This window comes from Haliotis asinina, chromosome 11, assembly GCF_037392515.1.
Source record: "Haliotis asinina isolate JCU_RB_2024 chromosome 11, JCU_Hal_asi_v2, whole genome shotgun sequence".
Lineage (NCBI taxonomy): Eukaryota > Metazoa > Mollusca > Gastropoda > Lepetellida > Haliotidae > Haliotis > Haliotis asinina.
The window spans coordinates 18,781,909-18,796,671 of NC_090290.1; the positions used below are offsets into that span (position 1 = coordinate 18,781,909).

A 14,763-nucleotide genomic window follows, 5' to 3' on the forward strand; every position below is an offset into this window, starting at 1 on the left:
GATTCTTCGTCACTCTCACAATAAGGTAGAGAAGGCCCCACCCAAAGAAGTCACATGACCTAGACTCCAGGTGCCAAATCACAGCACAGGTAATCACATGCACAGGTAATCACATGACCCTGGCCGCTCTTCGCTGGTGACGCTCTTGTTATCCAAGAGGAGCTATAATGAAGTCGTTCGCAGTCGTAATGTTGGTGTGCCTCGTAGTCGCAGCCGAGAGCGACTTCCCGCATCTGCAGCCTGGTGTCCCTCACGGTTCCTGCGAAGTCGACTGGTGAGTTAGTGTAATGTTCACGGTGTTTTGTAATGAATGGACTTCGTGTCAGGCCGCCTTTGGCCGTATGTTGGCAATTTGCTTCACAGATTGTGACCTTATTTTGTAACGTGACTAAAGTTCTGTCGGAAATAGAAAAAACCCAAAACCCTTTTTCACGTTTACCTCTACAATTTATGGAGCTGATACGCGACAGTGTGAAATATCTCTTAAAATAAATTCGGCCAAATTACAGTTCCAGTGGTAGGGAGATAGGAAATGTTAAAAGGACTTTACTGAGGAGAGATTAGGGGAGCAATGAACAATGCGACTTATTTAGGAAAGACTATGACTTTATGCAAGTTAGTGTCCGATGAAAATGTATTATAAAGGGCACCTTTTAAATGTCTGACCCATGAAGGTCCCGGGGTAGAATAGGCCTTCAGCAACCCATGCTTGCCATAAAAGGCGACTATGCTTGTCGTAAGAGGCGACTAACGGGATCGGGTGGTCAGGCTAAGTGACTTGGTTCCCAACTGCGCAGATCGATGCTCATGTTGTTGGTCACTGGATTGTCTGGGACAGACTCGATCATTTATAGACCACCCCCATATAGCTGGAATATTGCTGAGTAGTGTGGCGTAAAACTAAACTCATTCACTCACTCACTTTCAAATGTCCATTTTTAAATTAGACTTAGCTTCATTATACATGTGTTACAGCTGGGTTGCTGTACTCGTATGTGAACACATAAGCCTCAACCCTTATTGGGGAGTGAAACATTCTTCTTTATTCCACGTGTATGTATATCTGACACAAAAAACACTCACTCTCCTCTCTCTTTTTGGAGTTTTCTCCCTTTTTGTACATCATAAAAAACGGAAAAGTAACATACTTAACCGAACAAAACCCATGTACTGGTAAGAAGACTCTTGACGGGTTCACTTACCCGTCACATCACCCTCCCCCTAACGAAAGGATTTGTGATTAACCAAAATGTAATAATAGGTCGGAAGTATGATACCAATCAAACAACAGTGCAGGGCCCTTGCACTAGTGTGAGATAAGTAGGACACTTAAAGCTTTACAGATCAAACATGCTGAAGTACCCATGAAATGTTGTGAAATATCTAACTGAATGCAATGGATGTATCAATCGCCTTCATAAAGAATATGTGACACATGTAAGAAACTAAACTATATAGGTGAGATAAACTTCAAGTATGCATACAATGCAATGTCAAAATGATTAATACTGGATATTGAGCAAACATATAGTATAATAATACTGTTTAACTGAGTATTAGTAGATAGTGTTTGTTTCGAAGGAAGCAAACCGACTAGAAAAACAATATATCAAATTGTATACCATACACTGCATAAGTAACCAGAATCATGATAGATGCATAGGTAACTAACAGAGTATAACATGATCAAATATTTACCAAATTTGTTCACAACTGCAGTATTTCACAAGGGTTCATGATCAGTCCCTGTGGTCCAGTGAAACATATACAATGTTGAAATTGGCATTTGATTGCACCATCATTTTCTTGGGAAAGTCAGAAACCATTAAAAAAAATGGTTAAACATATTCAAAATACCATTCATTGGCTTTGTGTTTTCGATAGGGAAACTGATTCTTCATTATTAGTCATGTGTTTCGAATTCTATTCATGATTCACATTTCAGTGCTGTCGTGAAACTAATGTCACAATGATAACATTAGAACTAGCATGAAAAACAACAATTCAATAACATAACACAATATTTGTACTAACACTGGTAACTAATTTGAAGGAATTATCAAGGTAACACTACAAGTGGCTTCTGGAATTAACAGTTAACGACTATTTCTCTGCTTATTACACACGTTTACTTCCCAAACGATTACTTAGTTCAGCGTTACTGTTTACGCTGGCTTCTTCTATCTGTTCTCAGTTGAGAATGGATGGAATTCACCATTTTCTGACAGTCAGATGAAAGGTCACTATACGAAATCCAGGAGTTGTAAGATTGGTCAAATGATAACCATTTGACACGGTAATACCACTGTCCATGTTTATATTTCTTGGAAATGATCTTTTCTATCTCATAATACTGAGGATTGTCAGACATGTCCTTGACAGTCTCGGTTGTTTGCGAAATGTCACACACAGTTCGTCTATCCTCGTTAGGTTGGAGATCATGGGGCGGGATCTCGTCACCAGACAAGATAGCAGGTGGCAGCTGGTCTGAGTTACCCGGAGGTTCGTGGTCATCTGGTTCGTTGGGACGGATGGTGGATTTTTTCAGTCGCTCCACATGCAATCTGTTCCTAATAAGTTTCCCATCACATTTGCGGCGTACACGTACATGAATGTCTGAAAGTTTCTCTGTGATATAGTATGGACCGGACCAAGGCCTGGCCAGTTTTCTTGTTTGGCCTGTGACAATCACTGGTTGGTACACAAACACTGTGTCCCCAACCTTGAAATCTGGTAAGTTTACTTTACTTGCAAATTTGTCACACATGGCCTTCTTTCTTTCATTTAGAAGGTCTTCAGCGATTGTCCTAGCATGTTCCAAACCGCTCACTAACTGAGATACATAGTCCGCCGCTGTAAGAGAGCAGTTAGGGCCTAGATCGAGTGTTGTGTCACTGGGGAATCGAGGATGGCGTCCGTGAACAAGGAAGTAGGGAGAATAATTCGTTGTGTCAAGGGATGGTGTCGTGTTGTAGGCAAACTGTATGAAAGGTACATGCAAATCCCACTCATCATGCATTTTGTCACAGTATTTGGAAAGTGAAGCTTGGACAGTTGACATGAACCTTTCACTTTGCCCGTTACACCTTGGATGGTAGCTGGTAGTTTGAGTTTTCTTCACTGTCATCAGCTTACAAGTTTCTTTCACAACTTCAGAGAGAAAATTTGAACCACGGTCACTATGTAGATATTTCGGAGCACCATGTCTACATATGATGTTGTACACTAACTTATTTGCCACAGTCACTGCTTTCATGTCAGAAACAGGGAACAATTCGACAAATTTGGTGAAGTAATCTACAAACACTAATAGGTATTTGTTTCCGGTTTGTTTGTTCAGTGGTAGAGGTCCAAGAAAGTCTGTGCTAACTCTCTCAAAAGGAGCAGATGCAGTTATGGGTGTAATCTGGGCTCGCACTGGTTGAGATGGCCGTTTACGTTGATTACAAACATCACATGAAGTCACCCATTTTGTAATATCTGAACACATACGAGGCCAAAAGTATTTCAACCTGGCCTTATTAATTGTTCGATCAATTCCGAAATGACCACCAGCAAGGGGGTCATCATGGATTTCTCTAAGTATCTGTGACTTCATTGAATCTGGGATGGCAAGCTGAATAGATGCCATGCTGTCGTTCCTCGTCCGATTCTCACGGATCCACACATGGAATAGGATATCATTGTGCAGAAAATAAAACCTGGAGGCATTAAAAACATCTTGCCTCCTTTTCTCATTATCAGGAAGAGCACCTTCTTTCAGATACTTGATCATGTCTTGATATTGTGGATCATTGCACTGTTCCAATTGTAGTTTATTGAGCGTACTGTCTGACACTTCTGAACATACCATGTCTGCAGAGTTAGTATATCCAGTTGTCGCCACTTGTGGAATTCCTTTCACAAGACGTTCGGGGTCAGCTTGTCGTGTTTTCAGTGTATTGACACAGACCTCATTTGAAGCAGTTTGCTCGATTTCCGGCAATGGATGTTGCTGAATCAGGGGCGAGACGGGTGTGGTATCTGGAACGTTACAGGTAAGGATAGAGTGATCATCTTCCTCATTCTCCAGAGATTCTTCAGCATCCGAATATGTTCGTCTTGAGATGGCATCCGCATTGCCATGCAATACTCCCGGGCGTACAACAACAGTCATATCATATGACATGAGATATGTCACCCATCTTGCAATGCGACCAGTTGGTTCTTTTACAGACAACAACCACTTTAATGCTGAATGATCAACTACTACTGTGAATTGAGCATGTCGAAGGAGATAATCAAAATGTTTTATGGCAAAAATAACCGCTAAACATTCTTTTTCTGTGATAGTGTAGTTTCTCTCGGGTTTGTTCATAGACCTTCCCGCATACGCGATGACTCTTTCCACTCCCTGTTGTTCCTGACATAGAACGGATCCAACAGAAAATGAACTGGCATCTGTGTATAAGACAAAGGGGGCATTGTAGTTTGGATATGCAATTACGGGTGCCGTCATGAGATTCTGCTTTAGACATTCAAATGATTCTTGACACTCTGTAGTCCAGGTGAATGGTGTATCTTTCTTGGTCAGCTGGTTCAAAGGATGAGCAAGTTTTGCATAGTCGCCAATGAATTTTCTGTAATAACCGCTGAGGCCTAAGAATGCCCGAAGATCTTTTAAGGTAGTTGGCTGAGGGTATTCGCGAATAGCAGCTAATTTGTCAGGGTCTGGAGCGATGCCATGGGGAGTGACGATATGGCCAAGATACTTTATTTTGTGATGACCAAAGAAGCATTTTGATGGAGAGAGTTTCAGGTTTGCAGTCCGCAATCTTTCTAAAACTTCTCTGATATGAGTCATATGTTGACTGAAGTCCTTGGAATATATGATGACGTCATCTAAATAGATGAGGCAAGATTTCCATGTCAAGCCTTGCAATACTGTTTCCATCACTCTCTGAAATAAGGCGGGAGAGTTCTTGAGCCCCATAGGAAGCCTTCGAAACTGGAAAAGTCCAAGATGACATTTAAAGGCAGTATACTCTCTCGAGTCCGGGTCGATCATGAGTTGGTAAAACCCACTTTGTAGGTCTAAGGTGGTAAAGAACTTCGGTTGTGCGTGGCCAATACTTTCAAGGCACTCATCAGTGGTTGGCAAAGGATGGGCTAATAGTTCCGTGACAGAGTTCAAATTCCTGTAGTCCACAACAAATCGGTATTGGTTCTTCTGTCTCTTTGTCACAAGAAAGCATGGACTTGCCCAGGGACTCACTGAATCTTCAATAATGTTTTGATCCTTTAAGTCATTGATGCATGTTTCAAGTGCTGCTTTTTGTTGAGGGCCTAATCTGTACGACCGTGATCTAATTGGAGCTTGATCCTGCTTCACTCTGATTTTATGAGTAATAATGTCACATGATCCAACCTTGCCATGAAGAGCAAACACATCAGAGTATTCGTCAATCAAAGATGTGAGGTCCTGTCTTTGATGTTCGGTTATGTCACTGTTGGCAGGGGGAAGATTTACGAACCGAGAGGCTTTATCTGAATCTTTATCACAAGGAGAGATAGGTATAGTTTCATTTGCACCTCTGTTGACACTAAACCCCTGTTCATCTGCACCTTCGTCTCCAAGGTAGTACAAGCTGTCATCCTTGCTGAGACACACAAACTTCCCGATGTAACTACCCTTCGAGATTCCAACTGGTTCATCAGACAGGTTCACTAGGCGCTGATATACATGATTGTCATTTACATGACATAACACTTTGGCACATAAAACACCTTCAGGATAAGCACAGTTTCCATTCTCGCTAATGCCTAACACAGTGTTGGGAAGAGGGTTGCCTTTAAGCTTTGCCAAAATAACTATCTCTGAGCGCGGAGGGATAGTTACATTGTCTGCTGCAATAGTCTGTCTTCTGGGGTCAATAGACAGCTTATTCTTGCTAAAATCAAGCAGTGCATTGTGACTTGACAGAAAGTTCAGACCTAGAATAAAATCCGTGTTCAGACCGGGAACGAGGTAAAATTTCACGTTGAACATTGTCTGATTGAACCACACCTGTAATGTAACAGTCCCTTGAATTTCTACCTTTTCATCACTTGCCGTAACTATATATGTTTTGTCAGATTTATGAATTGGAGCATGATGAAATAACTTCTTGGTAATGGTTTCATATTTGGCAACACAAAAATCCGCACCAGTATCAATGAGGGCATAGTGTTTGTCCTGACCTATTGAAATTGGGACAAAGTTCTTTAAGACAGCTAAGGAAATTGTTGATAGCCTAATGTTATCATTGGTTTCACTGAGTCCACCTAGAGCCCCATTGTTCTGGGTGGACTTTGTTAGTTTTCCTGACTAGTAGTGCACTGACTTTCAAAATGACCATTCTGGTGGCAACGTCGGCAAACAACTTTAGACATGGGCTTTTTCATGTACTTGGGGCAGGTTCTCGCTGTATGGCCAACTTCGAGACACAATTGACAGCTAACTGTGGATGTGGTCACGGTGTTCAGCATGTTTACAGGGCCTTGTTCTGGGGGTTTGGCCTTCAAGGACATGATAAGATCCAGCATGGTTGATAGGGTTTGGTCCTGTTTGTTTACCTGTTCTTCTAACTTTCTCAGTTTAATTGAGCTCTGGTCCTGTGGGTTGCTGTTTCCCCCATAAGCGATGGATTCGGCTGCTATTCTAGCCGATTGGATGGCTGCTTGACATGTTGTGGGTTGTTGTTGGATTACAAATGTTCGTAAATGTGGCAAGAGGCCCCTTACAAAAATGCGCATCTTTTCATCGTCTGGTTTAGCCAGTGTGCTGCATTTGTTTTCAATGGCATTTATATAGTCTTCCAGAGGCTCACACTCCCCCATAACCCTTTCAAATAATTGCTTTTCAATTAACCACGGTTGTTGAGAACTCTTGAAATGTGTGATAAACCGATGGTACAATGCTTTTCTATTTTTCTTGTCCTCCTCGGACAGGGTTTTGAACCACTGGACTGCCCTCCAATCCAGCATGAGACGGAAAACATTCGGTGTATCACTATCCGATAAGCGGGACAGTTGGCGCCATGCCTCGAATTTCTCCAACCAAAGTTCGGGGTCCTCAGAAACATCACCAGTGAAACAATGAGGTTTCAAGTTACCGACCCCAGAAAATGGCTTAGATGGTTTGACAGTTTCAAAGTCATCGTCACTAATTTCTTGATGTTTTGATTTCTTGGGCGGCATGGTTGGCAAAATGGCGGCGAACAAAGATACACAAGGCAATGGATAGTTTACTCACATAAACAGATGGATTGAATGTCCTTCATACTGCAATTATCGGGATCATTAGCATCTCCACCATATATGTTACAGCTGTGTTGCTGTACTCGTATGTGAACACATAAGCCTCAACCCTTATTGGGGAGTGAAACATTCTTCTTTATTCCACGTGTATGTATATCTGACACAAAAAACACTCACTCTCCTCTCTCTTTTTGGAGTTTTCTCCCTTTTTGTACATCATAAAAAACGGAAAAGTAACATACTTAACCGAGCAAAACCCATGTACTGGTAAGAAGACTCTTGACGGGTTCACTTACCCGTCACACATGTAAACGATAACGGTCATGAAAAATAACTTTCATGCTGAAACTATTAAGGATGTAGCTACTATGGAGTCACAATATCACTATAAAAAGAAACGGGTGGGAGGCTGCATCCCTAAAGCAAAACCAGGACAGGTGTCGCAGACGATGGTTGGAGTCGGGTTGGAGGGCAGGGATATCAGCTAAGATGTGATAATCCTTTAGGGGAATTAAACTGGGGAAATATACGGCGTGTCATAACAATTTACAAATAATCCTGTCATGTCGACCTCCGGGTGGTCATGCCACCTGTATATTTCAGACATTTAATATGATGCTTTTCTATGGGTATCTGGTATCATAACATATCTTACCATAAACTTCCTGAAAGAAAGACACGTAAGATGTTGAAACACGACACCAGATTCCTTGGCACAGAACTCTCCACTTTCGCTCCTGCAAAATGAGGGGCGGTGTGGTAGCCTAGTGTGTAAAACGTTCGCTCGTCACGCCGAAGCCCCGGGTTCGATTCCCCACATGGGTACAATGTGTGAAGCCCATTTTCTGGTGTCCCCGCCGTGATATTGCGGGAATATTGCCAAAAGCGGCGTAAAACCAAACCCACTCACTCACTCCTGCAACCGAGTGTAGTGTAAGCAAGGTGATTCAGGCAGCACCAAACAAGACAAGTTCACACGAACCCATCCCAACATGGATAATTAAGCATTGTCTCCCAGCAGTAGCCTCTCCAGCATCCTCAGTGATCAACTCTTCTTTAGAATCTGGAGTATTCCCGAAATGCTTCAAGGTAGCAATTGTGATGTTCATGATTGGATGTCTGCTAATTACCTGCAACTTAACAAGGACAAAACCGAATTCATCCTGTTTGGTACTCAATAGCTCGCCAAGTTTCCAGTTACTATTTTTGGACAAGATCTATGCTTCTCCAGCTACAACTGTCAAAAACCTGGGCGTTTTCATGGGTAGAGTGAGTGACTGGGTTTAGTTTTATGCCGCACTCAGCAATATTCCAGCTATATGGCAGCGGTCTGTAAATAATCGAGTCTGGACCAGACAATCCAGTGATCAACAACATGAGTTTCTCCGATCTACTTTGGCGTTGGTGTGAGTAAATTACTATTATTTGATTTTGAGTTAGAGTGCAATTCATTGGGGAGATTTTGACTCAAACAGACTCTAATGACTGTAGCTTGCCCTGGATCACATTCTCATAGGGTTCATAAAAATGTCGCAGCTCTGCGAGAAAATAATGGATTTCATTTTCAAAGGTATCAAACTGTAGACAATTGAATGTGAAACAGTTTTGCTTCATGTGATTTTTATGTAAAAATGAATAATTACCTCACAATTACAACAGAGAGACAGACATTACAACAGTATCCCACTAGCGCCAAATTAGGGCGTCAACATTTCACAGTAACTAGTGAGTGAGTTTAGTTTCACGCAGCACTCAGCAATATTCCAGTTATATGGCGGCGATCTGTAAATAATCGAGTCTGGACCAGACAACCCAGTAATCTACAGCAGGAGCATTGATCTGCGCAACTGGGAACCGATGACGTGTCAACCAAGTCAGCGAGCCTGACCACTCGATCCCGTAAGTCGCCTCTTACGACAAGCATAGTCGCCTTTTATGGCAAGCATGGGTTGCTGAAGGCCTATTCTACCCCGGGACCTTCACGGGTTTTCATGGATAGAACCATGTCGGGTAAACATCAAGCACTGAACACATCCAAGTCAGTAAACTTTCATATCGCTAACAACGGCAAACTCAGAAAGTACACCTTGACAATGAAACTTGCAAAATTCAGTCTCAAGCAGCAAGCAGACCAATTACTGTAAGTCTCTTGCGTTTGGATCTGGCGTAATATCTCACTTACAGAGAGTTCAGAACACGGTGGCTCGTATTGTCACCCGCACTAGAAAGGATTGTCACATTACGCCATTTGTTAGGGATTTACACTGGTTGCCCATTAGACATTGAATAAGTTTCAAGCTTATGCTTTAACTATTAAGCTGCCCCAGCTGCATCCATCGTGATATTACAGAGTCATTAAGTGAGAGAGAGAGACAGATGATGATTATGATGATGTACACTGTATTATTCCAGGACCTTTTCGATGAAGTGCAGTGATGTAAATGCTGCTATTGTGAAACAGATCAAGGCATGGAAGGTCAACTACAAGGTGAATGACATAACATCAACGTTATATATGCAGGCTTACCTCCCTTATACGTGCCAGGGTATTGTGAACCTATACTCTCCCTGATTCGTAACCACTCGCCTCTTCCGTATCCTTCAAGACGATATACCCTGCATGTGCCGGAAAAATACGAGCTTTCACGAGTATAATCTGCTTTGTTACCGCCGTTCTCAATTTCCGGACTTCCGGAACTTGCCTAATGGCGACTTGTGGACCTTTACAGAAAGGTGCCAGTGGTGACAATTAGGTCAGCAGAAACCCACACTCGCATTTTACCACGTGTTGCCACATCGCATCACCCGTCAACACTCCTGGCTTACTCTATACATTCACGTGACGAGCGATCGATGTTCGCACTGTTCATCACTGGATTGTCTGGTCCAGACTCGATTATTTGCAGACCGCCGCCATGTGGCTGGAATACTACTGAGTGCGGCATTAAACAACAAACAAACAGCCAGTTATGACACTATATACCAACCGATGCTAATGTTTGTGTTACAAGTCCCCGTAATTACTAGGGATGTCATGATTCACCGATGCATTGTGGGTAATCTTTGCACGATACGATACACGATTCAAGTGAATTTATAATCGATTCGTTTTTCTTAACATAAATGGATTAACACATTTGTTTCTTGTATTTTTCACTCAAAGCAACAAACGTGATTTGCTGAGAATGAGTGATGGGTACATGGCTGATGGGTAATTGTCCTTTCTCAAATCTCTACCAAAAACAGAAACGAAGTGGGTAAGCTGTTTACAGGCTTTCAGTGAAGTATGGTTTCAACATCAGACACCTTACCATCAAGGTAATGGCTGCTAGTTAAGCACACAAAATGTCGAAAATATCGCAAAATCTAAGTTAAGTATTAAATTTCAGCTTTGGTGGAGCAACCCCACACAGATGAAAGTTTCTCGAGTCACCAGTCAACACTTTCAGGACGATTTCACCTTCACCTTCGAACAGAAAACCAACATGTGCAAAGTTCATGTAAGTGCAGAGGTGGAGGTCGAATTATGATTACTCGTAAGGACAACAGGTTGAAGCCAGCTACAATCACATTCATAAATACACATATATCTTGACTGATAAGAGGTAAGGGTGCCTTCATTGATACTTGCCAACTCGAAGCTCGTGTGCTGTTTCCATGCTATAGATATAGTGATGAAAGGTCAAAGATCAAGGCATGATTACAGGTCAAAGGTCAAGGCATGATTACCGACCTTTTTGGCGTCATTTTATATGACATTTTTATTTCTATTGATCTACTTTTCGTTAACAATATAGATTACGTTATAGTAAGTCAAACTGGTTTCAGGGAACTCTCTCTGAAATTTGAACACAATGAAGTCTTTTATCAAAGTTGATTCTCTGGAGAGGTGTAGAGAATAACTTGTTGGTTTTATGTTTAATTGCAGTTCATTTATTACTCTTTTCCGTGCCTGTGTTTTGATCATGTCTGTAGTCCCAAAGCTTCAGTTCTTGACAGTAAAGTTTCGTTTCTGACATCAAAAGTATTCAGAAAGCTTCATATCAATTTCTCAAAATGGTCCGTCGTGACGTCAGATTTCTTTACCGTGTTTTTCTGAATGAAATGGATATGAATAACAAAGACTGACTGAGTTTGGTTTTAAGCCACTTTTAGCAATATTCCAACAACATCACGACAGGGGACACCAGAAATGGACGTCAGACATTGTACCTATGTTGGGATTCGAACCCGGGTCTTCGGCGTGAGGGCCCAACGCTTAAACCACTAGGCTAGCCGACCAGCCCGGATAATAAAGAGATTATTACAAGTTTGACACCTTTTCCGAGGAGATGTTTTCGTCCACGTGTTTTAGGCCCAGGGAAATTGATTTCTGACTTTGCTCACTGAATAACAAACACATCGTGTCTGATTGTTGCTAGGGACACAGCGAGTGGGTGACATGGTTCGTCTTTGACTTGGACAATAACTACTGCGACATGTTTAATGTCCTTGAAGGTGAGCGCTTTTTCCCGATTCCAGGCTAGCAATTTGAGGGAAACGTTTCGAATGTTATTCTCTGTGCGTGTCAGTTACAGTCGGATTGTGTTCAAATTAGAAGGGTGGATGATTAAATCACTCGAAATAGGGATAGGTGAATAAAACATATATAAGACACTTACGGACTTCAGCCAGATCTAGGGTACAGATGTTCCAGGTCCCTACGCCTTATTTGTGTTTTGTGCACTTATCCCCATTTCGAGGTATTTAATAATTCATTGTTCTCATTTGAACCCAAGTGGACAGTACGTTTGGGAAGAACACAATGTAGACTAAATATCACAAATGTCACGAACCGAAGATCACAATTACTAGGAATCCGGGGTTAACTCACGATTAGACGGCCTTGTCCCAAGGGACATAACTCCGCACAGCCATGCTGCAGCTATCTAATGATCAAAAGCAAAGAAATTTGGGCTGCAGAGATGCGCCTTCTAGGCGTGACTCCCATGGTTGTTTGATCGAATCCCTCTTTCTCGGTTTACAGCACCAAAACAGGTAAAGGTCTAAAACTTGCCTGACATGTCCAACTCAGGGCCCGTGGCTAGTAAAAATCCGAGATCGATCCGTAAATCTCCAGTCACTAGCCCCAATGGCCAATGAAATTTGAATGGAGTAATTTATGAATATATTACGCTCTCCGACATGTTAAGTTACAATACACTTTTAAATCATGCCATATTATGGCCAGATTAAAATGTTTATCATATTAAAGGTGAAACTCGTTTCATGCCGGCGATATCTCATTCTCAAAGACATGCACCCTTTTGTAATCTTTCGCTTAGTTTCCCCATCCAATTTTCGTTCCAGTAAATCATTTTGTAGGCTAGTCACTTTCAGGCATAGCTTGCCCTACTAACCAGCAACATGTGGATAACATTCACATTCAGATAAGACCCTCTCTATCCGTGAAGATCCGGGTAAAAAATTATCTTCAGTAACCGATGCATGTCGTTTTGGGATCGGGTGGTCAGGCTCGCTGACTTGGTTGACACATATCATTGTAAACCATTTATGTAGATCGATGCTCATGTTGATGATCACTAGATTGTGTGGTCCAGACACGAACACAGCCATAAATCTGGAATATTGCTGAGTGCAGCAGTAAACAGCACACATCACAGTATGTATATATCATCAATCATAAATCATAAGTGTAAAATGGATATATTTATGTTTAAAGGAGCGGGGTTGGTGAACACGGCTGGATACACTGAGACGACAAGTGACAAGATTTGTACAAAGTACAGCTCCCGGAATTGCAGCGCTCATAAAAATTCATGAAGCCGCCCTCTGAGATTATACTGTTTTGTTTGTTAATATACTACCGACAAGAAATAAGGGAACTAATGAAATAATAGCGAATTTGAAACTGCTATAAATATCCACTAAATCAATTTTAGGCGTCAAGTTCAATATCTGGTGTGTCCACTATGTTGGGCAACACATTCACGGCACCCTGATGGCATGCTGTTAATCAATTTCCAGATGGTTGCCCGTGGTATTGCCCGCCATTCCTCTTGGAGAGTTGCACCAAGCTGGGCCAGGTTGGCGGGTCCTGGGTCCCTGGCGTACACCCTTCGACCAAGAACGTCGGGCCCGATGTGGTCTGGCATTATCATCTTGGAATACAAAATTTCGGCCGATAACTCTAGCCAATGGAGCCACAACAGGACGCAATATTTGGTCAACGTATCGCTGACCAGTCATGGCTCCGTTAATGATGACCAAATCTGATCGTCTGTCATGTGTAATCCCACCCCACACCATGACACTATCACCTCCATATCGATCATGGTCAAGAATTGCTGCTCTGGCATATCGCTCCCCGCTCCGACGCCAACAACGTTTTCTGCCATCTGTGAATCGTAGGCAAAACCATGACTCATCAGAGGACATGGTGTAACGCCAGTGGCGCATAGCCCGTCCCTGATGCTGCCTAGCCCATGCCAATCTTTGGCGCTTATGGTGAGCTGAAAGGGTGACACCCTTAAAAGGCCGTCTTGCTTTCAGACGAGCTTGATAGAGTCGGTTTTTAACGGTTGAGGTTGAAATGCGTCTTCCAGTGAGTGTGCGGAATTCTCTATTGATGGCAGGGGCCGATTTAAACCTATCGCGTAGAGCAATTAACGTAATGAGACGATCCTGTCGTGGTGTCGTTGATTTTGGTCTACCACGCCCAGGTCTCGTTGCAACCCCACCCGTTTGATGGTACTTATCCCACAGGCGTGAAATTGCACTTTTTGATTTACCTATCTGCCGGGCAACTTCACATAATGATGTCCCCCCACCCCCCCACCCCCTCTATCATCCCAACAATTCTCATATTAGAGAATCCCATATTAACAATATTAATACACAAATAGTGCATTTTGTTGTCAATATTGGAAAGTAAACTGACGTACAAAAGAAACCATACACCTTGTTCCTGATGGAGAGGGGACAGATATACTGAAAATATTGTTAGTTACAAGTTAGAAAGCACTAGTGATTGGAAGATCAATTCTAACGCGGATCTTAAGGGTTCAAACATACAAGCCATAGCTAGATGTTAGCCATCATAGCAGAACTTTATAAAATTATACATTACCAGGGGAGACCATACAGATATTTAGTATGTTAATCACATCATGCAGTCAGGTTCTGTTTTTCAATAAGTTCTTACTTAATGTATGGCTGTTTCTATATGAACGAGGGGCTCAGCGGGTAAAGCATTCACTCTCCAGCCCAACGTCGCCGGTTCTATTCCCCATATATATTTGTATAGCATCCGAAAACCCACATAAGTTGTACCCAGATGCGATATTTCTGAATTAATGTTAAATGCCATATGAAACGCTATAGATCTGGTGACCGTTTTGCGAGGCGTTCGTGACGTTACGACCTGTCGTATCTTTAGCATTAGCTTACGAATGGAAAAGTTTCATGTTTTGGACCCCAGGGTCC

At 42.2% G+C, this 14,763-nt stretch overlaps 1 protein-coding gene across 1 annotated transcript; it reads left to right on the plus strand.

Moving 5' to 3' along the window:
• The first annotated feature begins 132 nt into the window (after positions 1 to 132).
• LOC137256296 (uncharacterized) lies at positions 133 to 13,107 on the plus strand. The gene is made up of 5 exons (XM_067794042.1): positions 133 to 274; positions 9,691 to 9,766; positions 10,668 to 10,778; positions 11,700 to 11,775; positions 13,001 to 13,107. The coding sequence occupies exons 1-5, from the start codon at positions 168 to 170 to the stop codon at positions 13,099 to 13,101; spliced, it is 471 nt and encodes a 156-aa protein (XP_067650143.1). The 5' UTR covers positions 133 to 167; the 3' UTR covers positions 13,102 to 13,107.
• The last annotated feature ends 1,656 nt before the right edge of the window (positions 13,108 to 14,763 follow it).